General features: G+C 44.5%; 2 protein-coding genes across 21 annotated transcripts in view; one reads left to right on the top strand and one right to left on the bottom strand.

Annotated features, from left to right (window-relative positions):
- Window positions 1-25,878, bottom strand: part of LOC143433606 (uncharacterized) — a 232,917-nt gene that overhangs the window by 32,087 nt on the left and 174,952 nt on the right. The gene's annotated exons all lie outside the window — the stretch shown is intronic.
- Rg (A kinase anchor protein rugose) overlaps window positions 1-25,878 on the top strand; it is a 322,382-nt gene that overhangs the window by 212,936 nt on the left and 83,568 nt on the right. For all 20 annotated transcript variants that reach the window (XM_076910991.1, XM_076910982.1, XM_076910990.1 and 17 more), the window contains exons 3-8: window positions 23,052-23,178; window positions 23,261-23,361; window positions 23,696-23,791; window positions 24,711-24,832; window positions 25,357-25,483; window positions 25,676-25,795. In XM_076910991.1, the coding sequence (XP_076767106.1) occupies window positions 23,052-23,178; window positions 23,261-23,361; window positions 23,696-23,791; window positions 24,711-24,832; window positions 25,357-25,483; window positions 25,676-25,795 (693 nt within the window). The remainder of the gene's footprint in view (window positions 1-23,051; window positions 23,179-23,260; window positions 23,362-23,695; window positions 23,792-24,710; window positions 24,833-25,356; window positions 25,484-25,675; window positions 25,796-25,878) is intronic.

The raw sequence follows: 25,878 nt of genomic DNA, 5'->3' as shown, positions 1-25,878 counted from the left end.
CGCATTCACGTGGCGCGAGTCCTCCATCGTCGCTCGCCTGAACATCCCTGGGACGTAATCCAGTCGACGGTGCAGAATCGCGCGGCCGTGGAACGGTGCCACGGGAATCGTTCGCGGGACAACGCCCTGGCGCGTCGCGACGCGCTGTTTTTGTCACCCGCCGGGATAATCAGGCGGGGATGAAAGGACAGGCCTGAGAGACGAAGCGTTTCCCGTGTCCTGGCCCGCGTTCGAAGCCAAGCATTCACTTTCCGACCTGTACGACCGTGCTGCATCGTTTCCGCGTGCTTTTCTGACTTTTTCTGCATGTGTGAGAGAGAGAGAGAGGAGAATGAATGGGGAGCCTGCGAATTGAATTGGCGAGCTTCTGCTCGGCGGGAATAAATTGTTCACGTGGATACGGTTTTTCTTTAAGATTAGTAGTATCTGTTTGAGGTTAAAGTTGCGAGAGATGGTACGTTGCGTTAGTGTTTGTGAGATTTTCGTGTACGGAAAGCTGATTGGATGGATTGGCGAACCGCTGTTCAACGGAAAACGATTCTTCTGTAAATTGGGTTTTTGTTGGAATTATATCTGATACCGATTAGAGCTGCATGGGATTCTTGTGATTTTTTTTGGTGCAGCGGGAGATTGAATGGATTGGTACATTTGTACTCGATGGAAAGCAATTGTTTACTTTTTTATAGATTTAATTTTCGATATTGAGATTGTCAATATTTATGTTGGTTGAAATGTAAATGCGTAGCCGCGAAAGACTGGTTGGTTTAATAACGATGAGGAAAATGAAAGAGTCACGATGCAAGTGATAAGGTCGATGCATTGGACGACCAGTGTCTGACGTATTACTGGGATTATCTACTGAACGTAGAGTGAACCATTGGATTGGCTGCTTTCAGCGAGCTGTAATAAATAACTGAACGCGCTACTTTTGTTCGTTTAACTATTCTTCCTCCATTCATTATTCGGCAAATACATAATATATTATTACTACTGAAATATTTCACTTTTTCCGTGCAGAGCAAATATTAATCGCCGACAACGCTATTTTCTGTTTCAACACATCAATCACAGATTTTGACGTCTAAAATTTCGGACAGAATCACCGTCGACGGCGAAACGAACTAAATAAATAGATTGATTATCGCCAACAGAAATTGATTAAACATCAGAAATAAAACAAGGGGGTGTTATCGATATTCGAGCTTCCTGATTTACGTAAACTAACTTTCTATGCCGCGTCAGCATACAGAAGAGTTCATTTATTCGTGATGTTTCCATCGTCGATACGGTTGCTATCGGAACTTCGATATTGCCATACGGATTAACAGAAAAAACGGGCTGCCCACCTTTCATCCATCTGTCGCACATCCATTGGCTTCATTCAGCGTACATTAATATGCAACCCGCGTGAACCAACTAATAGCTTTCGTTCGATGTTCCGGTTCATCAACATATCTGACACGCTCTTCGTAATGATAAATAATGGACCCCTGTTAGACACCATAATCTAGCGATTAGAATCGTTACCCAACATCTATACTTAATACCCATAAGTATCAGATTTAAGTACTTTGACGACAATAAGAAATAATTCAACAAAATCTCGAACGTGACAATAAAATTAGACGTTGCTCTTCACATTGGAATCAAATTTTGTTTAACAATCTATTCCCTTCACAGGATCCCAAATTCTGTATCCCATCGCACGCGTGAAGCAGCGAAATCATGGCAAAGGAGCTTCCACGACTGCGTACAGCCCGCTTTTATTAGACACTCCTAAGCTATTATACGGGAAGTAAGACAAATCGTTCTTAATGAACAACGATTCGTTGCGGGATATAGGGGAAGCGCGAGGGAGCGTTCTGGCAGCGTGATATCACGTGAAAGCGTTTTGATACCGGTCTACGTGCGCGATCTGCTGAGATCCTCTTGGCAAACCCAAAAGGGTGCGAACACGGTGGAGATTGCGTAGTCGCATAAACAATTCCGCGCAACAAACGCGGAAGAGGCTTAAAACGGTTTCACGAGCAGTATTTCCGATTTCACTGGCCATACGAGTTTTAAGCGAATAAAAGGAAGAAACGCGCGAGAATGTCGAAACGGTGGTGGTAAATAGTCGTAAAACGCAGACTCCCGACGAAGACCGTACTTTACGTTCTTTTTGTCTCTCTATGTATCTGAACTGGGATGAGCGTTTACTATAGCCTTCGCGCAGTGCTTACGGTTATTTAACTAACTCTGCTAGCTTTATTTATTAAAGCATTCAAGTGGAAGAATTAGGAAGAGAACAAATTGAAGAATAATCTCTTTTTCTATCGAAACTAAGGCAACGATAGAAAGTTTTCAATTGGCCATCGCGAGTAACTAAACATGTTATTTATCATCTCGTACTCACGAGCTATGCGGCGCACGTGTCGTTCCACCCTCTCACCGTTATCAAAGTTGGCCCGCTTTTTTTTTTCGTGGCGGATACCATTCGGGACGACGGTGAGGCGGACGCCTGGATAATTCTAACCCCCCATTAAACGTGCAAAGCTTCGCGCTCTTCCGGTCCACTGGCCACGGCTCCACAGGCTGGCGGAAATTTCTGAGTTATCGAGAGCGTGACGTCACCACGGTGTTATCGCCCAGCCGATTCCGTTGGGCTCGAATCGGCGCGGCACTTCGTGCCAAAGCCTGCCTCCCTTTCGACGGAATAATTTTCCACCAGAATGGACCCGCGGCTCCTATGGAGCGGATCGCCGTCGCGGATAACGTAAAACGAACGGAGGGAAGGGAAAATTGAACCGTGAGCGCGTTGAAAGTTGACTAGTTCAAGATGGAGGGAATATATCTCTGGTTAAGTTTGTTTCTTTCGTGGACCTCACTCGATTTTTGTACCCCAGCAGCTTTTTTCTCTTTTACCAGAAGAGAGAAACCAAATTCAATTCTTTGCGATTCTTCTGTCTCGCTTGGTTCAAGGGAACGTTAAATTATCGCGAACTCGTGGTGACGTTTAGAGCATCGTCTTATCCGATCGCTTCCCTTTAGTCTGCGGCAACGTCGATAGGGAACAGAGGGAAGCGTTAACGCGGAACCAAACCCTCGTCAGCATATTGACGTGGCACACGATTGTCTCCCACAGACCCTTAATGATTGTCCCGGTTGCGTGTAATTACGTAATTCTGGCGTAAATCATCGTCGCCGTGAGATTCATCCGTTACTGCGAGGAAGATCGGGAGGATAAAGGTGAAAAGTTTCTTGCAGAATGCCAGGGACAACGGACGGGGGTGCTCCTTCGATTGATCAGCAAATGGTTTTCCTTCAATTTTAGAATTTGTCCATTGGATTTCAGAAATTGCGATGAGTTATTGATTTAGTTATCGCGCGACGTACAACTCCATATTTCGATCTTAACTCGCTGTTCCGTGTTTCATGCTGCGACGACTAATCCCAGCCACAAACTAAGGTCGTTCTCCGATTTCACGATGCTCTTAAAGCTATCACGATCGTACCATGCGTACCGTACACCCTTGCGCCAGGAATCCTACGTGTACTCGGCTCGCTTAAATCCATTGAAACTCGTATCTCACCTGAAACAGAACCTCATATTCCAAACAGCCACTCGATTCCTTCCGTGCACTCCTAAACACTTGTCATTCGCAGCTAACGGTTCTAAGAGAAGCCTCGTTCACGCCCGCCATTCGAGGAGTTCGTTCACCTCCACAATGGCGACCATAGACACCACACAAAGCCAGTTTGCCTTTGTTAACTTTCAGTTACCTCGTTCTCGCGCCGTGGTTTCTGTGCGGAGCGCAATTTACACCTGCGTTAACTTGAATACCCGACGCCTTGACGAACCGCTAAATTTTAGGGTGACGTGTCAGTATGGGAGTCCCACTTTTAAAGGGAAATTTTATGGGTCACTTGTCTACGTGTCTGGCTTCTTTCGAACCTTTTTGTCCCCGATCTTCAATTTTTCACGAAACGTAAAGTAGAGAGAACGCTCCAGTCTCCCGCACGAAAGTATTTCCCATAGCCGCTGCCTTCGTTGGCTCAAAAACATTTTCATCAATCACTTCTACAAGATCAGCCTGAACCTTTAAAGGAAGTTGCCGCCCCCTGTTGTCTATAAAAGCCGCGCCAAGGGATGAAATACGGTCGTCGAGGTATGCTCGGGTTTAAGTTAAAAGGATTCTCGAAAGTAAGTTTCACGTGAGAATTTGATAGCCTCCGTAACAAAGGGTTGCCGGTGCCTGTACAGCGAAGATCATTTTCAACGAATTTCTCTTTTTAATCCCCCGTCAAAGAGATCAAAGCGTTTCCACGTGTCTTCCAAACGAGCTTAGTTTCATCCTGCCAAGCGAGATTCCAACGGACTGTTCATTCTTAATGCACTAAAGCCCGCACGCGAGCCGGCGTGTAACAGAGCCAAAACTGGTTGTTTCGTGATTTAATTACATTCGGGGGACCAGCGAGCCGCGCGTTTAATAACCGTCCACGCGATCCCGTTACCGCGTTCTCTCGTCTATTCCCGATGTCGGAGTTAATTAATGTTGTTTCATCTCTTCTCGGACGAATACGCGGGCTGCTTTGCGCCACGAGCCCGCTGGTACCTTTAATTTAATGCATTGTCTCGATGGGCCGCGGACTCGGGATAATAATTCATCGCCAAATAATCTGAGAGAGGATCGCGTCCCCCCGGTTGCCTCGCAGAGGACGCTGCGTCAGGGAGAAACTTTCCCTTCCTATTTCTCTGGGGATCATCGTCGCCCGCTTGTTCGCGACCGCTTTTTGTTCGATCTTTCCTGTCACGGAACAAGAAACTCCAACGAATTCTCGTGATAACGCGGTTCCGTAGCTTCGAGGGACTCGCAAGATTTCTTTGACACCTGACATTTAGAGACGAAGCGTTTGTTTGGTCGGTTAGTTGACAGAGAAGCAACGGAAATAAAGATGAAAAGTAATTCGTAATTTGAAATAAAGATTTTTTGAAAATTATTCATGGACACTCGAGCTCGACAAATAATTTCTACCCTAAACACGATCGCCGCGCAAATCCAACGTAACTAGACTCTGGCCGCAATAAAAAAAGGTGAGAATACGGCATGAAACAGGCCGAATGTCACCCAAGGGAGACCCCTGGCTTACTTGCCATTCACCCTCGCGCCCGTTTATACAACTGCATTTCAATTCGCCGAAACGGGACGGAGAGGGCGAGGGAAGACGAGGAAAGTAGGCTAGCATCCGGCCAATGTGTGCGAGGAGGGGTTGGCGTCGCGAAATATCCGAAAACGTGTCTCGAATGGCGAACGCCGTTCAATCTTATTTCGGTTCATCTCCATAAATCCCCGTTAAAATTGAACGCGCCGAAAGGGTCTGTGGTGCTCGTCCGATCGTCGCGAAAATTTTCTATCCTGGTCGAAATCGGCCAAGGGGGGAGGATGGCTGAAGAAACGGGAGAACGAGCGGTGAAAATCTCGACGGTGAACCGCGGCGGGGAGGAAATCAGGAGGAAATATTTCGTCGCGGAAGAAAGTTGTTACGGGGGTGGTCGAGGGCGGAGGAGAGCCGCTACTCCGGCCGCGTTTATGGACAGCTTCCGTTTGATTATAATTTCAAATCAGCCGCTCCGTTGGAAACTTTCCGCGGGGCGAGATTACTGCGTTATCGTGGCTCGGTTTTCGCCATCTCGCGAAACTGCGAGGATGAACATTAGAGCCGCGACACCCGGTGGATACACGGTATCTTTAGAGGTGTCGCGTTTAAACGATCCTTTCTTGGTGCGGTAAGTCTCGGCGTTGATGATATAATTAATCGCTGGTCTCGTTTAAATGAGATAAAGGTTCGTAAGACAACGAGGTTTTAAAGATGTATCTTCGAAATCAGTCGCTGAGGAGTGATTCAGGTTTTATAATGCCGTCTGTTCCTCTTGACCTCTTTGATTAAGCAACGGAACTAAACGAGCCTCTTCCCTCGTTTATATAAATTTATCTTTCCCTCACAGAAAATCGTTACTAGGTTTATACAATTCTTCTCTCTTGGAGTGTGCCTTCCGCCTTTGTAGTCGCCACGGTCTCTCATCCTTGATATTACTTTCCTACATTATATTTATTGCTTAAGAAAGGCGACTTTCTTAACTGCGTTTCTTCGTTGCAGCTGGATCCTCTTTGAGATAAGTAGATATTTCTTCGCGGACACAGCCGTGGAATCTCTTTTACCCCACTCGTTCCACATTTTATGAGCCACGGTTTATACAGTCAAATTTTTGGCCAGATAGATGCTTGATTCGTAAGATTTGCAAAACTGTTTCTAGCAAGTTTGCTTGTCACTTAAAGAATTCGTTATCGTTCAGAGACTGCTTTATATTTAAACTGGCAGTATCGCCTCGAGGAATTTTATTTTTTCAGCGACGATAATCAAAAGTCCAAAAATCAAGCAAGAAGAGAGAGAGAGAGACAGATTTCTTGCGAGGAATACGTGATATTTTTACCTTCCACTTGAAACTGTCCACGAAGACAGCTCACACTTGACCTCCGGTTTTTCATTCTTGTCCAGGTGAAAGATCGCCCATTTCAGTCACTGGAGTTTTCCTTTTTACGCAGCAAAGAGGAAATTCTTTGCGGCAATCTTCCCCTCCATGTATCTCCCCGTGAGACAATCGATCTTTCTTGCCGTCACAGTCGAACTGCGTATTATCTACCCTGGAAATAGAGTTTCTAATCTAATTTACGAATGTACAGGGTGTACCATCTGAAACAGATCTCCCGATTACTTCCCCTAATTATTTCGCGCGAAAGAAATTTCGCATTTTTCAAATCAGTGGCAAAACAGAAACGAATAGTAGACGAATAATAGTCGCTTATCAGTGACACGGAACCGTGCCAGTTCGAGCACTCTACGCGTGTTCGGTACCAGAATAGAGGTACATTTTATTGTGCGAAATTCGAGGAAAAATTCAGCACGCTTGAACGAACGCTCCCATTGATACTGCGCGCAAATGGTTTACGCAATAATATTCTCATCGGATCGTCGGACCGTGAATATTTCATCGATTGGGCACAATAGGAGCGTTCATAAATATTAAACTAATAGGAATCGCGTAGGCGCGGCTCGCGGGAAATCATTTTATCTGCGAGTGCGACATTCATGATTGATCGGGGCTGTTTAATTTGTGGTGTTCCATCGATTCCACGAGCGAGTGCACACGCTCGGATCGAATGGCCCTTTAAAACCGAGCCTTTGTCCGCCCGGTGAATATTAACGATTGATCGAGCCTAAATTATTTTGCGATACATTACGCTGACCCACAGCCGTCCATTATCCCGCCATTTGTTTCCTTTTTTTACAGTTCCCGTTAATACCGCATTATCCGACATTCAACGAGAGCATCGATCAATAGATGACGTTTTGTTTCCTTCGACGAATGAAATCCAGGCTGCTGCGACCGCTTAATAACCCTATTCACCGTCTAATATTATATTATATTTTATATTATACAGTCTAAATCTCGTTTAACTTTACGACTCGTAAATCGACCCGATCCCCTGACGTCATTGCCATTATTTCTCAACCAGCCAGCGGCAGAAATTCACGAGCGAAGGTATCGACGATCGTACGTGTTCCAGAGAGCTTAACCATCGAAAACAATTCTCCCGGTTGCTCTTCGGGTACTCGTAAACCAGAATCGAAACGCTCGTAACTGCTTGCGGGTTTCCTCCGCTCAAGGGTGGAAACCGTGGAGGGATGGATGGTCGGGTGGGCGCAAGATCACCACGGTTCCATGAATCTAAACGTGGATCACGGATACGCGGTACACTTCCCGCGAGATAGCCTCGAACGAAGGTCAAGATACGAACGAACGAACGAACGAACGAACGAATCCCCCTGATATATGGAGCCGATAACGCCGCGATGACTCGATGAAGTCGAGAGAGCTGGCCAGCGCTGCGTGTGATGGCCTCTCGCGCCATTGCATTCTGATCGAGCCAATTCCACCCTTCCCCTGCCGTCGCGAAAATTCTGCGGAATATTCCGCCCTCTTCCTCGATGCGCTATCTTACTGCGAGACGATCAATTGTTCTTCGTTCGCGACGAGCCGCTCGTTACACGGTAAATTAACCTCGCGATCGAGAAAAGGGGTTGCCGTTCGAAGTACTTGTCGTCAGATATTTTTTATATATGGTATGAAGATCGTCTAACACTCGTTACTAAAGGGACAGCAATCTTAACACGTACAATACAGATTCCTGAAAGTACTCATTCTCGACCTATCCCTAACATCCCCGCGTCTTAGACGCGACTCCGCCATTTTGGTAGCCTTATTGACGAGTTCACTAGCAGACTCGAAACGAAACGTTCTTCCTCTCTGTTTTCCTTTTCTCTCTTTTAACACATATATAGCTCTACTCGAAATAAAGCTCTTCAGCTTTCACGTTTTCAGTTTCATTTTGTAGAACGATATTACTAAACGCTCGACTCGAATCAAGCTACCGGATAAGATACATTTGTATAAGAGAAATATTTAACTCTCAGTGCTGAGAAGCGTTTTTTCTATTCAACAGCACCCGGTGACAACGAGAAACGCGAATAATTTCCCAGCCATCCGTTAATTCAACATTCCACCCCCCGGCGCCGTTGACAGCACCCACACCTCCTGGTAAGGGTGTATCGAAGCGCGAGTCTCGAACGTAATCTCGTAAGCGCGTAACGTCACGGGGGCTTGAATCGCGAAATTGCAACTGAGTCGTTCGGAATCTCGACTGCTCGACTTTATTCAGCTCGTGTACACTCGCGGAACGAACGCGCCGCGATAGTTAATCGTCCGTGTCTCGTTTAACACGCGGCAACATAATCTCTATTAGCGTTTCCGGGGTGGGTCGACGCGTACCCGAGGAGAACACGTACGAACGCAGCAGTTAGTCTCCCTTTCGTATTCCGGGCATCTCGCGCGTATCGCGGTTGAGAATCGCCGACGAACCAAGGGGTTCGATGAGTCAGACGCTAGGAGGACTACCGCGCGACCCTCGATAATCCCAGGAACCGCTGATCCCACGGTACTTCCGATAAATCCCTGGTATAAAAATAGGGATTCCGATGTGAGATTTCGCGAAGAAGATCGACGAGTAATCTGCGTAAGCGGGAAGGTAGCCCCGTGGGCAGATCCTTGACGCGTGATGTTCGAACATGGGAATTTGGGATTTTTAGAATTACAGATAAGTGATTGAAAGATGGAAAGAAAATCGAATGGAACGTGGGATTTTATAGTCCGCTATTGTCATTTCGTTGTTAATTTTGATGTAATGAATTGTGCATACTCTCGTTGTTAAAAGGCGTTGAACGTAAATTGACATCCATCATCTTGGCAACGGTCTTGCATCGATTTAGTATTCTGAAAGCAACGAGCGATAGCCAGAAGCAAACCGTGGCCCGTTAAACATTTCCGTGTGCCCGTCTAAAAGATTCGACAACACGGTGAACAGCTCGACAGCTTCTGGTTTACTCTCCCGATGGTTTCGACGTTACAGCTTCCTCCCAGTAAAACGCTCCTCTATTTTTCGAGTACTTTCACGTGGCTCGTACATCTTCCGCGACGTGCTCGCGAACGTTACCACCGCAAACGCTTCTTGCTCGCCGCGGAACGAGAAAGTTATTGGTCAGCAGTGCGACCAGGCTCTGTTTTATTTACCGTTCGAGAAATTTATAGCGCCACCTTCTATTAAATAAGTCAAGGGATCGGAACGAGGTGGAGAAATTTTCACGCGCGACGGATCGGTAGAATTCGTCGAATTGCGAAGTGTAAAAAAATAGATAGAAAAATTTACTTGAAAAAGATTCCATTATCCGTACGTTCGTGACAATCCATCGATGGCCTACTGAACGACTAACGCGGCAGCCAGCGGTGACTCTGGATCGCGTGTAAAACACGGTATCGCAATTTTAGGAGACGTGTACCTGGAATTACAACGAGGATTCGATCGATTTACGTAGCACCCGTCGCGGCACGGATCCAATATCTTCCGATCCGAACCGCATCATTAGGTTACGTTCGCACGGTAATTAACAATTCCACGTGCAATTTCCCGTTCGCGTCAATCCACTCCACCCGCTTTATTATCGTGCCCGACTGTATCGCGATCGAGTTTCGCGATACTTTTCCAGCGACCGGCGTTAATTATATCAACTGTCCCGGGATAATCACTCGGAGGCTCGCCAACCGGGGCTTAAAAATCGTTTCCACCAGCCGAATTATTTTCAACGAATCAGAGCACGAGTAATCGAGTTAATCGTAATTGGTATGTGTTTTATCTCTTTTTCTCCTTTTTTTTTCACCCACTGAGCACATGCTCAAACGCTTGCGGGCGGAGAGCAAATAAGCAAACTGCTAAAACGTTATTTCAACACGAGCATATATCACGAGCGAGTTTACCGATCGTTTTTGAACGTTATATCGGCGAACGCCCGGAAGCTCTTTCGATAACTAGAACCGGGGATTATGATTCGAACGAATCGCTTTCGATCGATCCCCGTCGAACCTGAAGCTAACTCGTTCGCAAACTGATTATAAGCGTACTCGCAATTAGCAACTTTCTGGCCAATTCGAACTTCTTAGTAACGACATCCCTTTTCATAGCCGCTAGTTAAACTTGTCCGAGGAGAAGAAGGAAGAAATACCCTTCTCCCGTGAGATTAAAAAGCAGCTACGAACTTGCAATTACCACGGAATTGAAATTCCTCCTCCTCCATACTTTCCAAAAAAATCGCGTGCAAACTCGAAACAGTCTAATTCTCTAATTTCGACTCACGCGCTCGCGGAAGCCACCCCCGTTTGCTTCGAGCGTAAACACTCTGGGACGGTCTATTTCGCGTCACTGCAGCAGAAACGGGCGAGAAATGAACGGAGCTGCGAAGGAAGGGATAACGAGACACCCAACCTGGAAATCCAACGCGAACGAGCGCGAGTCGAACAACGAGAGATCCTCAGAAATGACGAGCAGCGATCCGATAGCGGACATCTGCCGAGCGCGAGGGTATTGATTGACGCGCTCGAATCACTGGGAAAGTAGCGTCATTAATCCGCAGCACGATCCCATTTCCTCTCTTCTCCGCTCGGTTTTTCCTCGTCTCATCCGGGGCCCCATGTCTTCGCCCCCTACCCTCTGTCGCGTCTTCGTTTTACATGAACGCTGGCTGACAGAAGACCGAGCCGCTCTGTTTTCCTTCGAGTTATCTCGTTACCGCTTGACGCGACTGTAATTGCGTTGTCCTTGTTCTTCGCGAGCATCTTTAGAAGAAAATGTGTCTCTGATTAGAAGGAAAAATTCGATTGTCTATAATGGAGAGATAAAATATGATGGCTACAGTGATACATCTAAGTGGAACGAAATATTTTTGCATATTTTTGAACACGAACGATGAATATTTCGCTTCACGAAGAAAATAATGATGGATTGTTCGTCGCGAACAAATAAGCTTCGCGCAATGGTCTGGAGTACTTTGAATACGCGGTTTTGATATGAAATTTAAAGCTCCCGAGGAACGCGAACATTTAAATGTAATTAACGCGGTGGATACAGCTTTTATTTCGAAGCTCCACAGATTTCAGTTCCTCTGTTTTTTATTAATTAAATAACAAGATTTAATTGAATAAGCTCTTGCTTAATACGAATTTTCATGCTGCCTGAACATTAAAATAGAACATTTAATCGCTTCTAATAAATCCTGCGCAGCTGGAAGAGTATTTCTGTACGATTAATGGAATTCACTTCCTTTATGAATCGATAAAAATCTGAAGCTCCGAAGCTGTTGGCTTTCAAAATGGTTCCCACTTTACAGGCCATCTTGCACAATTTTTCGGGATCCTCAGTCGACGCGTTTACTGAAGACTCTCACGTTTTAGTACGCATTACTCCCTCTTGAGAAGCTTCTGTATTTAGACACTTCAAGGGAGGCTACTTGATCTCTTGAAAGTGTACACGTAAGTACACATAAAATCCCCGTTCCCCGACTATCACGTTCACGCCTCCCTGAAAACCTCTCGTTTCTGCAAGAATGAGTGCTTAAAGAGCGAATAGTATATATAAAGGGTAGATTCTTAAAAATGTGGCAGATATTTTATAAGAGAAAAAAGTACGAGATCTACACGGGAGAAAAATTGTGTACTTTCTTGAAGCGTACGATATAAGATACGATATAAGGGAAGATATTGTCATAAGTATCTTTTTCTGTCTATTAAAGATTAATTTATCATAAAAGTAGATACTCATAAAACGATTCAGAATCGAAGTATAGGCGACTTCGGCAGTGTACGTAAACGGAAATCGAAAGTCCAACTACTTTAGAGTTCAATAGTTGGGGCAACTCCGATTCTTAGAAACTAATTTAAAGCTATTTCTGAGTTCCGCTTCCTCTCAAGATATTCTTAGAAGGTCATTAATAGGAATGGAAGCGTAAGAACGCAAATGAGGATCCTCCGAAGTGTTCACCCGGTTTTACTTGTGTGCAACTATGCGATGCAAGCTTTCGGAGATTGCGATTCCACGATCTCTAAAGTTAGACCTTCTCATAAACTCGCGATATCGTAATTGCTGCTGCAAAGAGCGAAAAGATCGCGAATGCTTAAATTTTCATCCCTCGATCGACGCGCAAAGTGAATTCGTTAATACGAGAGGGTAAACGGTGACGTTAAAAGTTACGAGGCGATCGAAGAACATAACAACAAGCGTAAAATGTAGCGAGCACTTTCATCCAACTATACGAATCAATGCACGTATGACTGCAGTTTCGATGACCACGCTAATCCAACGGCGAATTCCTAAATTTGACATAACTTAAACTATAGCTTAACTAATTATACAATTTGCAATCCAATTGAAAATTTTGAAGTCCTGAAAAGGACTTGAAAAATTTCCATTGAATTGCAAACTACTTAAATCTACGTGCGTAGTCCTTAGCTTGATATCGTTTTCGAGAGACCGGTCTCTCGAAAACGCTACCAAGGACCCAGGTCCACCCCGTGGAGGTGACTACGCAGGGACCCATCCCTAATTTCCCTAATCCCATCCACCCTCCATTACATCTGTGTGTTCTCGGTACAGAAGGTACCGAGGACTGACTCTACTTGTCAATTTAAACGCGGAATCCATAATACATTTTCTAAAATCTAACATAGATTTTAGAGATTGCAGTATGGACTTTACGAAAGGGATGATTAGAAATGCCACTATCTTATCCAAAGTGAAATTTGTAAAGTGAATCTACTGACACTTTAGAAAAATTAAAGTGTTTTACGGTACGATATATAAGATGATGACTCTTAGTAAGAAAAGGAACAAAAATTTAAACTAAAGTTAAGAAAAGATACTAATTTAAAGCAAAATGTAATTCGCGACGCGATCAAAACGAACAAGTACCAATAAACATGCGTTAGATGCTCGCGAGAGCATTCTAACCCGATGGTTCAGCACTAGTCACTAGGCGAACCGTACTCGACGCGAATCGCGAGCAAGTTATGTCACGTCTTACGTCGAAACAGCTGATACCACGCTCTCCCCAATGGTGAATGCGGGTACCATCAAGAATTCAGCGAGACTTAGCAGTAGGACGCATTGCCCAACGACAAGAACGAACTTCGCAGACCGCCCCAAGTCGTCTTACAGCAGGTCCGAAGACCCCAGCGACACGGGGTAGGAGCTACTCGGAACGAACTTGCGTGAGCGCGTCCAATGTACTAAGCCTATACCCAAGTCGAGTACCCAACGGGCGTACCAATCGACAAGGGCTGCGAAATCTCAATGGGCTCCGAAAACCACATCAGTTTGATTGAGTATCGACTATTTCGCTGCGTGACGATGGAAGACGAAATCTCGAACGAATAAGGAAAAAAGAAACTACGTAAAGCGATTTCACGTAGCAGAAAAGAATGCTCAAGGAAGTATTTAACGCATGTTTATCGGTACTAACTACACGCGACTATAGAAATGGCTATTTCTCACTTCGGATAAGAAAATGGATTTCTTTACAATTTTAGTACAATTGAGTTACAATTAAATTACTTAAATCTAAGTGCTTATAGCTAAAGATGCACGCATCCCTCTGCGATCCAACGGTGATCCAGCGGTGATCCAATGTCGAACGTAGATATTGAATTGAAAAAAGAATGAACTGGATTTCCAACCATCATGGAAAGAATTTTTAGAAAGAATTTCACTGGAAAGAATCTTGGAAAAGGTGGAATGCTAACGCTGTATTCACATGAAATACCATATTCCCATTTTCCTAATGTAAAGAGATTAATGATACTGCTTTGCGATTATAGAATACAAAATCATTAATCAACGCCCCAATGATTGCAAGCGAGTTCTTGCCCGTGCAGAAACTTAGAAACGCAGAAATTAAAATAAAGTAAAGATCAACTCGATTTCGAATCATCAAACTATCCTCCGTCAAGAACAAACACCACAGAGAAATAGAAATTAGTACAGATTATTCAGGATTGTTTTAAACGTCTCTAACTCAGATCAATGGAGTTTATAAAAAAATAATAAGAATAATACCCAATGAAGTAATTAACGTTGACCATAATTATGCTCGATTAAGATAAATTAGGGAAGTCAGGATAGAAGGGATCCAGGTTACACAGTTATAGAATTATATTGTATAATTGTACAGATATGTTCACTAAAATTAACTTAAACTATTTGCAATCCAACTTAAACTTTCAAAGTCCTGAAAAGGACTTGAGAGATTTAAATTGTACTGCAAAAGACTCGATACTAAAGGTACCAATTATTAAATTATTCTAATCTATTGCAAAATTAATGAAATAATAGTTGGATAATGAAATAAATAAATGAAATAATGAAAGTAAATCTATGAAATCTTTATAGAAGACAGAAGTTATAAATTGTAATTTTTTAACTGATTCAGGTACTTTTAGTATCGAGTTTACAACTATACTTATGTCTACGTGCGTAGTCCTTAGCTTGGTACCATTTTCGAGAGACCGGTCTCTGGAAAATGGTACCAAGGGCCCAGGTCCACCCCGTGGAGGTGACTACGCAGGGACCCATCCCTAATTTCCCTAATCCCATCCACCCTCCATTACATTTGTGTGTTCTCGGTACAGAAGGTACCGAGGACTAACTCTACTTGTCAATTTAAACCGCGAAATCCATAATACATTCTCTAAAATCTAACATAGATTTTAAAGATTGCAGTATGGACTTAACGAAAGGGATGATAAGAAATGCCATTCTCTTACCTAAAGTGAAATTTCTAAGATGACTCTACTCACACTTTAGAAAAATTCAAGTGTTCTACGGTACGATATTTAAGGCGATGACACTTAGTAAAAATGGAAACAAAACTAAGATAAATTAAAGTTAAGAAAGGCAACTAATTTCAACTAAGAATTGAGATCAAATTCGCGACGCGAGCAAAACGAACAAGTACCAAATAAACTTGCGTTAGATTCTCGCGAGAGCATTCTAACCCGATGGTTCGATACTAACCAGTAGGCGAACCATACCCGACGCGAATCGCGAACAAATTATGTCACGTCTTACGTCGAAACAATTGATACCACGCTCTCCCCAATGTTGAATGCGGCTACCATCAAGATCTCAGCGAGACTTAGCAGTAGGACGCATTGCCCAACGACAAGAACGAACTTCGCAGACCGCCCCAAGTCGTCTTACAGCAGGTCCGAAGACCCCAGCGACACGGGGTAGGAGCTACTCGGAACGAACCTGCGTGAGCGCGTCCAATGTACTAAGCCTATACCCAAGTCGAGTACCCAACGGGCGTACCAATCGACAAGGGCTGCGAAATCTCAATGGGCTCCGAAAACCACATCAGTTTGATTGAGTATCGACTATTTCGCTGCGTGACTGTAGAAGACGAAATCTCGAGCGACTAGAAAAGAAAAAAAAAGAAAAGAAGAGGAAAGCTACGTGAAGCGATTTCACGCAGTAGAAACATAGAATGCTCAAGGGAGTATGTAACGCATGTTTATCGGTACTGACTACACGCGATTATAGAAATGGCTGTTTCTCATTTCGGATAAGAAAATGGATTTCTTTACAATTTTGTTACAATTGAGTTACAATTAAATTGCTTAAATCTAAGTGCTTATAACTAAGGACGCACGCATCCCACGGTGATCTAGCGGTGATCTAGCGGTGATTCAGCGGTGATCCAGCGTCGAACGTAAAAATTAAAATAAAAAAGGAATGAAATGGATTTCGAACCATCAAATGACGAGAACAACATAAATTTCAAGATTCTCTTAATAGCTCCCCTTGATTATAATTTGAGACAATCGTTCACATGAAACAGTTGGAAAGTATCTTGGAAAAGGTGAAATTTCAATGCAGTATTCGTTGGAAATACAATTTTCTCATTTCCAAATATATAAACAATAATGATAAACCTTACGATTATAGAATACAAAATCATTGATCAACCCCACAATGATTTCAAGCAAGTTCTTGCTCATGTAGAAACTTAGAAATGCAAAAATTAAAACAAAGTAAAGACCAAATCCATTTCCAATCATCAAACAATCCTCCGTCAAGAACAAACACCACAAAAATAATGAGATAATACCGTTTGAACTGATTAAAGTCAACCATAATTATGCTCGATTGAAATAAATTAGGGAAGTCAGGATAGAAGGGATTCAGGTTACACTTTTATAAAATTATATTATTTGAATGTACAGACATGTTCACAAAATTAACTTAAACTATTTGTAATCCAACTTAAACTTTCAAAGTCCTGAAAAGGACTTGAGAGATTTAAATTGTATTGCAAAAGACTCGACACTAAAAGTACCAGTGATTAAATTATTCCAATCTACTGCAAAATTATTGAAATAATAGTTGAATAATGAAATAAATAAATGAAATAATAGTTGAATAATGAAATAAATAAATGAAATAATAGTTAAATAATGAAATAAATAAATGAAATAATGAAAGTAAATCTATGAAATCTTTATACGAGACAGAAGTTATAAATCGTAAGCTTTCAACTGATTCGGGTACTTTTAGTATCGAGTTTACAACTATACTTATGTCTACGTGCGTAGTCCTTAGCTTGGTACCATTTTCGAGAGACCGGTCTCTGGAAAATGGTACCAAGGGCCCAGGCCCACCCCGTGGAGGTGACTACGCAGGGACCCAATAATACATTTCTGAATAGTTAAATCTTTAATTTGTTCACTCACCAATCGGCAGGCAAAAGTCATTGTCACCGCCGTCCACCGCCGGCTACTAATGTCCACCAGTGTCTATCAGTCTCCATCAGTGTCCACCAGTATGCATCAGTGTCTATCAGTGTCCACAAGTGTCCACCAGCATCCACCAATATCCACCAGTGTCCACCAGTATCCACTAGTGTCCACCAGTGTCCACCAGTGTCCATCAGTGTCCATCAGTGTCCACAAGTGTCCACAAGTATCCACCAATATCCACAAGTGTCCACCAGTATCCACAAGTGTCCACCAGTATCCACAAGTATCCACCAGTATCCACAAGTGTCCACAAGTGTCCACCAGTATCCGCAAGTATCCACCAGTATCCACAAGTATCCACAAGTGTCCACAAGTGTCCACCAGTATCCACAAGTGTCCACAAGCGTCCACAAGTTTCCACCAGTGTCCACTATCTTTGGCTCCTCCACTGTCGTCCACCACCGTCCACAACCATGCACCAGTGTCCACTACCCTTGGCCGGTCCACAGTTAACCACCAGGAGTGACCACTCTCATCTTCACCTTGATCCTCTCGCCTCGGCGTCCAAAGGGCCAAAAGACCTTCGACAGTCTCGCACTGCTTTTATACTCCCACCTCTACTAACGTCACCCCCACTCTCCCGAAGGTCGCGAGTTAACAAAATCACTTTTCATAATATAACAGCCGGTAATTTATTAATTATCTTATTTTTATTGTAAATTTAGGCTCTTTGCAACTTATTACGATATTATACATAATTTTTTATACATTTTTTATAATATTTTCTTCAAATTTCTTACAAATTGCTACGTTTATACTGTTATAAGGTAATTTTCTGTCAGTGTTCTGCTCTCGTACGAATCGGAAATTCGTATTACGATTCCAATATCACAGCTTCCGGTGTCGTCACGCGTAGCATACCGTAACTGCGGCGACTTTCGTGCGCGCGAAGAAACAGGAATGGCCACGGACTCGGATCCGGAGCGAAGTTCTCGCGTCGATGGTGTCGACGGGACGTTTGTCGGAGCGGACGAACGCAGGAATGCGCGGCACGCTCAAGGCAATTCCTGGTTGTTCCGTAGAATGCCGCAAGCCTCCGCGCTATCGCTAAGTTATGACGTCTGTAATACCGAGCTGGTATTTCATTGTGACCATTTACGAAACGGCCGTTCCATCGCTCGCCACTTTCGCAATTACCGCGCGGAGGACATCGTCTTTCTTTGAGGGACTCGCCGTACGGACGCCGCGCTGCTCGTTTTAATGCCTGCGGTGATATCCTGCCATCAACGACGGGAAATTACCGTGATCTAACGAGCGAAGTCGAGTTTTCCTTCCAGCACTACTCTCTACGTCTAAATTATGAAGCTGCGTTCCCTTCTAATCACAGAATTTAACGAGTCAGCTTACCCAACGAAACTACTCGGAAACAATTCCAACGATTCTTGAAAATCACTACGTAGACCCTCTCGCCCAGCGATATCTACCTCAAATAGTTCCCTAAGTCGTCCCAAATAATTGCTCCACGGAACACTCGCCACCATTGATTTTCCTTAACCAGGATACCTTGGAGAACCGACAGAGCCGAAAATGAATTTCCAAGGAGATTAATCCGAGGTCGTCCACAAGGAACCATCGCGACCTTTGTGGAACTCGCGAGCGCAGTCCTCGGAGAGTCTTCTTAAAGCATTGGAAGAGAGACGGGAAGCTGAATTTCTTCTCGTGGCTGCTCGTACGCGCGTATTCTCTTTGACGCGAACCCTCGTGACTCTGATCCAAGGTACAAGCCAGCCAGCCTCGGAGAAAGAGAATACATGGGGCTGGTCGGAGGGTTAGGACCGCGTAAAGGCGCCCACGGTTCGCTGGTGTCGAGTTTGAATGTTCCGTGGCAAAGTTAATCGTTTGTCACGTGAACTGTGAACAACCTCGACCGGTCCCGGGGCGCGGCCGCGAACATTCCGAGCGCATTTGATTTTCCACGAGCGGCACGCGCGACGTACGTAAGGTAAACCGCTCGACGGGCTAATCGATTGTGTTCACGAACGGTTCCCAGGTGAAACGAAGACGATAAAGGGAATAAGTAAGTGGGTCAACGGCGCAGAAAGCTCCTTTGATTAGCGACGTCGAGCTGGCCGGTACCAGCTCGTAGCATAGTTGATCGTATTGGTTGCTTGGTGAACGGCTACTTGGTGGAGAGTTACTTAGTTCTTGATTGGTCTGGGGTCGAATGAAATTTTCTGCTATCGACGACGAATTTGTAACAAAAATTGATTTACGATCGTCTGATAGATGGTAATTAGAAATACGCGAGCGATTTAAATAAACACATCTGTCAGTCGATATTAGAAAGCTCGAAGGTAGACGGAAGATAGGGAAATGTATAAATCCTGTGTAGTATCGCGACGAGAAGAAGAATTGGCGTTGACGAATGAAAAGCGTTTTATCGATAAGAAAGTTCGATTATCAGCGAGCGAAAAAAAGGGGAAGGAAATATTGGAGCTCTCGAAGCTATAAGCTATGGAAATAGAATGGCGAGGAATGAGATTCAAATAAGATGTCAACCGTACTGTTCTTGATTCAATTTATCGGGGTGCGGATAGGGGTGGAATGGTATCGGGGCGAAGAGCTCGGGAACGAAACGCGAGAGGACGGAATTTGATTAAAGGTGAAACGCGATGGGAGTTCGATAAAGCTTGTTGATCAGAGGAAAGACTGCTGATTTCATAACGATATAATTAACAGGGGGCGAAGGCAAAAGGAATGAATGGCAGCTGGTTCCGTTTTGCGATCGCGTCGAAAAGCTTGCGCCACGATTGCGCGCCTCTTCCTTTTGCAGTCGATACTTCCGCCACGATGGATGGCTATAGAGTTATCAGCTCGAGCGATGATATTTAATCAGGAGCACCTCGACGCGTTTCAATATGCAAACGAAGTACGCACTGTAGATCTGGGATAATTATTTAAAATCTACCTTGTCCATGCTTTTGATGAGGAAACAAACTTTGTATTTTCCATTATTTGCTTTTACAGAAACAGATATAAGAGAATTATTACGATAGCGTCACTTTTGTTATCGTAATTCAATCAGAGACGCGTTGAGACTAAAACAGACGTAACGAAATATCTTGTTCCGCGAATTGTACATTTCCAGCGAGACGCAGACATTTTTATCGCGGAATGAATTGCATTATAACACGGGGTAGTACAAACTCAATTAAAGCGCTTCAATGGCTTTCAATGGGTCACCAATTAACTATTCGAGCGAATTCATTCCGCAGAAATTATTAATTTCTTTTGTTGAATTAATGAATCCTGGTCCTTGCAAACCTCCCGTGTTAAATTATTATCTTTGTCGAGGCTCGCCAATCGTACGGGAGAAAAGAAGTATTTTTATAATTATAGAAATCTATTTTCACTGTGAAATCAGGGAATGAATTTAATCTTATCGGAGAGATGTTCCTCTTTAGAAACTTCGCTAATAAAATTGCAAAAAATGCTCAGAGCAACACATATAAACCAGTCTTGGTGGAAAAATTCGCGAGCGTAAGAAGATACGCGAAGTGACGTCCGTCAAACGTGGCAACGTTATCGAAAGAATAGCACTCTTGGGTGTCGCAATCAGCTTTAAAAGCCGTACACCGATGGCGGCTTTTAGCGTGACACGGTTGTTGAAAAGTAGGCGGCAGGACCTGCAAGTACGTCCTAATGCACCCGGCGGAATGGACGGAATCGCGGTGACGAAATTGAACGATCCCGTGGAAAACGCGATCAAGCGAGATCAACCGTGATCCTCGTGACATATTTTCTCAATATTCGTTCGAGCTTGATGGAAAATGGTCGAATGGGACTGGGAAGAATTTATTTGGTGTCGATGGGTCGCGAATTGGAACCCCATCGAAACCAGTATTCGATTTAAAAAAAGAAAAAAAACAGGAACGGTTGCGATATTTGTGAAAATATAACATTTCTGTTCTCGAGAGTGGAGCTTTTCCCATCTCTTTCGAACAACGAAACGCCATTGCTGCCTGTACTCTGCGCACTATCGTCGTTACTGTTAGCGTTACTATTCGATTTTGTCCATCATCGATCCTACAAATGCTACACGAAAAACAAGACAGAGTATAGGAGAAATAAGAGATGCTCGTCGTGGTAACACGCGTAATCATCTTCGATTACGCGACGTCGTACGATAAATCTCGAGTCAGTATTACGCGACCCGGCCTGAATTCGGTGTTACGTGAACGACATCTCATTTCGATTACGCCCCGTTGTCCGTCTCTCTCCCCCGGTGCACGTAACTGCGGGGTGCACTGGCTGCGAAACGCGGCACGATAACGATATCGTCGAGGAAATAATGCCGCCGCTGCATTATTACCAGAAGACATCCATTGAATAAATTCGATATCCAGCGTAATAACGTTTGCTCGCTTCGAATTCTTCCGGTGTCCCTCTTAGCGCACGAGCTCCGCGGTTCACCCCGGTTTCCACCCCTAGCTTCGTCGAAAAGCGTATCTCTCATAGCCGGCGAGACGCGAGGAATTCTTCCTCGAGAACTGGCAAGTTTACCCAAACGCGGATCGGAAATTTGAATATTTTACACGATCTGCACGAATATATCCCGATACTCCATCTCCTCTCCATAATCTCGTTTAATGGTAATTAAATTTGCGCGAGCAAATTAGCGACAGAAAATCTGTTCTAGAAAAATGTCAGCCGAGCATCGCAGGATTTAATCGAACATGCCTGTCAAATGCAGCGTGTCAGTACGATAGGAGAATTAAAAATCCAAAGGGATCAAACTGATTTTCAATTAATCTCTACGCAAAGATTGTCGCGCTGTTTAATTAGAAATCTTGCTGAACCCTTCGCAACTACCTGCCGCGGCCCTTGAACTTGCTCGAACGACACTGCGAACCCGATGCATCGTAATAACTCGAAGAAAGGATCGATTCGCGCCTCATCTCCTCCCATTTCATATCTTCCTCTCTATTTCCCCACGAAGATCGTCAAGAACTCTTGTATGGATCAAAACTCGAATGCACCGAACGAAACACCACTCCCTCGAGGATTAACTGGAATCGCGACATCACCAGCAGCCTCGCGCGCGCGTACGAAAAACCGCGGTGCCGCGTTATCCGGTACGGAGCACCCTTAAACTCTCGTTCGACGAAACTTCGAGCGGCGGAAATTCCAAGCTGGCGAAATTTCGCCGGCATTTACGGGATTTCGGCGACGGTGCCCGGAACGTTCGCCGTTTCACCCGCCCTCGCCTCTGATCCGTTCGCGGTTTATCTCCCCGGCTCGTGGCCACCGCCGCGTATTAGTAACGGATTACGCGAGTTCGTTGGTTAGTTCACTTTTGATCTCCCGTCTCTGGGGAACTTTTATCACTGTCGCTGCTGGATAATAGTTTGAATATTCACTGCGACGCACCGGCAGAGGCGTAAGGTTGTTCCTGACAGCTCGCGTTAATGCAACGGTTAATTAGGGGTGAGATTGCAACTGATTGGACGTTCGCGTCGCTCGTGAGAGTTCTTGAATTACGGACGATACTTTTTTCCGACGTAGAAACTTAGTGGAAGAGGTGGTTAAGGGTGACGAGTCGAAGTTTGGGGTTCGAGGGTACTATATAAATGTTGAAAGATTATTTTCCGATGGAGTTAAGCTAAGTATGCGGAATATTCGCAATTTATAAATTAAAAGATTGTTTTCTATCCGCGTAAAAATGTCTACAAAGGTACCCCAAGGAATTTAATAAAATTCTTCGCAGTACCAATATCGAACGCGCCCTTTAATATCCGGATGCTTCTTACGCCTTGTGTATGCACTTCTGTTCCAGGCCGAAATATGGAGCGTGTTCATCGCTATTTTGAGGAAGAGCGTGCGGAACTTGCAAGCGTGTACGGACATAAGCCTGATCGAACATGTGCTGCTTCGGTTGTCCCGCGCCGAGACCGTAGTCGCAGGTAAATCGTTACAATATACCCAGGACGTGTAATCGATACGCGTAACGATTTATGCAACGACCGATTTCTTTTTGCCCGACAGATCTGCTGATCGACATGCTTGGAGTATTGGCCAGTTACAGTATAACCGTGAAGGAGTTAAAACTTTTATTCGGTGCCATGAAAGCTGTGAAAGGAAAATGGGTAAGAGTCTTAAGAGAGAGAAGAAGAAAAGGGAAAAGGTGAAACTTTCTTTGAGGAAACGCTATATTTCGAACTAGCCGGGAACGAATAAAACTTTTAATACGGGCGCGATTTTCTTCCACTTTTTGTTTTCTTCTTCTGTTTATATTTCATCTGTGGACAGAGAGAAGAGAACCAAAGTGATCAATCGCGTCGAAGTTAATCGTCTGATTTTTGTGAAATTTATCACAGACGTAGTTTACAGATTTTCCAAGAGAATATTTCCTTTCTATCTCTTTCTAACTCCGATTATACTCTCGTTTCTTGCTATTTACTCGTTATTTGTGTCACACAGCCACGACACTCGGCGAAACTGTTAAACGTTCTCCGTCAGATGCCACAGCGGAATGGACCCGACGTGTTTTTCAGTTTCCCCGGTAGAAAAGGATCGGTAAGTCGATTTCCATCCCCCTCACGGACACCTCATCCTCGTCGAGTATCCCAGTTACGACCTCGTCCAGACGATCGTTCGACTCTGAGCTCTATTAAACTTTCGATAAGAAAATTCGCCTTGTTTCACCGAACTTCCACTCGCTCTTAATCTTTCGAGTCAAACGACGTATCGATTCGTCGTCAAACGGAACGCCTCGCGGATGAATCGTTAAAAAGCTCTTAAATCACAAAGATAAGTTCTTCTTGATTTATTAACAAATTTCAAGCAAACTCTCTTCGAGTTACACGTCGAAGGAAACGTTCGAGCTACGATGTTCTTCGTTTTAACATCGAAATCGCAGTTGACTGTTTCGAAAGGAAAGGAAACCGAGTAGGACGCGGGATCGCGGAATCGTTATGGAAAAATCAGCGGAGAAACAGATGTCGTCCAGAACGGGGAGACGTTCGTAACAATCCAACGAGTTCTTCTTGCTGGGACGGAAACTTTCCGTACGACAGAGAGCGTTAAGGGAAAGAAGTTTCCAGCCGGGAGGAACTGCTCGGAACGTTTCCTTTAATGTACAACTTCGAAAGAGTACAAGTCAAAGAGGAGGCATCCGCTGCGAAAGTTTAAGCAAAAGTTCGGCCCCGCGCGACATTGGAGTCAAAATAATCAGAGGAGCGTTGTACGCCGTGCTTTCGACTTTCAACTTATGGAATAGAAATTCTTTTACGCGTTTCCAAGGGGGTTTGTAAAGAGCGCGAGGGGCGTATCTTTCACTGGGGATGTTTCGCGGCAGATATTCCGAGGACGTAACGTTTCACTCGACACGAGGCAAATATTATCCCAGTTTCCGAGAATATATCTTAGAGCGCCAGGATGACAGGGGAACTCTGTTTAAATTCTGTTGGCAATTATTCAACCGTGATATTTTCAGGCGATCGTCCTGCCTCCGCTCGCGAAGTGGCCGCACGAGAACGGATTCACGTTCACCACGTGGTTCCGCCTGGACCCCATCAACTCCGTTAATATCGAACGAGAAAGGCCGTACCTCTACTGGTAAGTGCTCTTACATCGAGCCCACTCGCTCTTCGAGGTACACCCTCGAATCGAAGTGGTTCGCTGCTTTGGGTAAGGAATCGTTTACGTTACTGACCTTCGCTACCGAATTGTGAAAGTTGGGGGAAAAAAGAGAAGGAAAACAGCGCGTGAAGTTGTTGGTCAGAAGAATACGAGTCTGAAGCGAGTATTCCTGCGATTCGAACGTTTCGAATTTGATTAAACGCGGCTCCGTTCGAGTTCGCGCGAAAAAAAGGGGCTCCCATCGGAGCGTCGTATCGTACAGCAATTTGATCGCATTCCTTCACGCGGAAACAATTCGATTTCCATGCATAGCCGGCAACCGTTGTTCCCGGTTACAAAATATATTCCTGTATAGACGGATAGGGACGGAACGGGGATAGGAATTAAAGCCGGCGCGAAGCGACGCACAAAAGCGTCGAAAGGGGACCGTTGATGAATTTTCACCGACGCCATCGATTATTCCCCCGTGAAAACCGTGCTCCCGTCGTTTCTGTTCGCAGTTTCAAAACCAGCAAGGGGGTCGGGTACTCCGCGCATTTCGTAGGGAACTGCTTGGTCCTCACCTCGATGAAAGTGAAGGGCAAGGGCTTCCAGCATTGTGTCAAATATGAATTTCAGCCACGAAAGGTAGGATGAGAACTTTTTCTAAATCCGTTCGAGACGTTTCACGTTGAAGTTCAGATATTCGAGATTCGTGTACTCGTAATTTCGAATAGCCGAGTATTTGAACACGCAGCTCTCGAAGTAATTGAAAATCGAGTCTACCCGACAAGTGGCGCGGGACACTGATAACCAGACCGTTAACGTTTATTTTCACAGTGGTACATGATCGCCGTAGTGTACATATATAATAGGTGGACGAAGAGCGAAATTAAATGTTTAGTCAACGGTCAATTGGCTTCGAGTACGGAGATGGCGTGGTTCGTTTCGACAAACGACGTAAGTCAATTAACACGTCCCGATATTTCCTCTATTAACGCCGACCGCGCTTAAAACGCGAGTAGAAATTGCGGTCGGCGATC

Source organism: Xylocopa sonorina, chromosome 3 (assembly GCF_050948175.1).
Source record: "Xylocopa sonorina isolate GNS202 chromosome 3, iyXylSono1_principal, whole genome shotgun sequence".
In the NCBI taxonomy this organism is placed as follows: Eukaryota; Metazoa; Arthropoda; class Insecta; order Hymenoptera; family Apidae; genus Xylocopa; species Xylocopa sonorina.
This window is presented reverse-complemented; position numbering and strand designations above follow the sequence as displayed.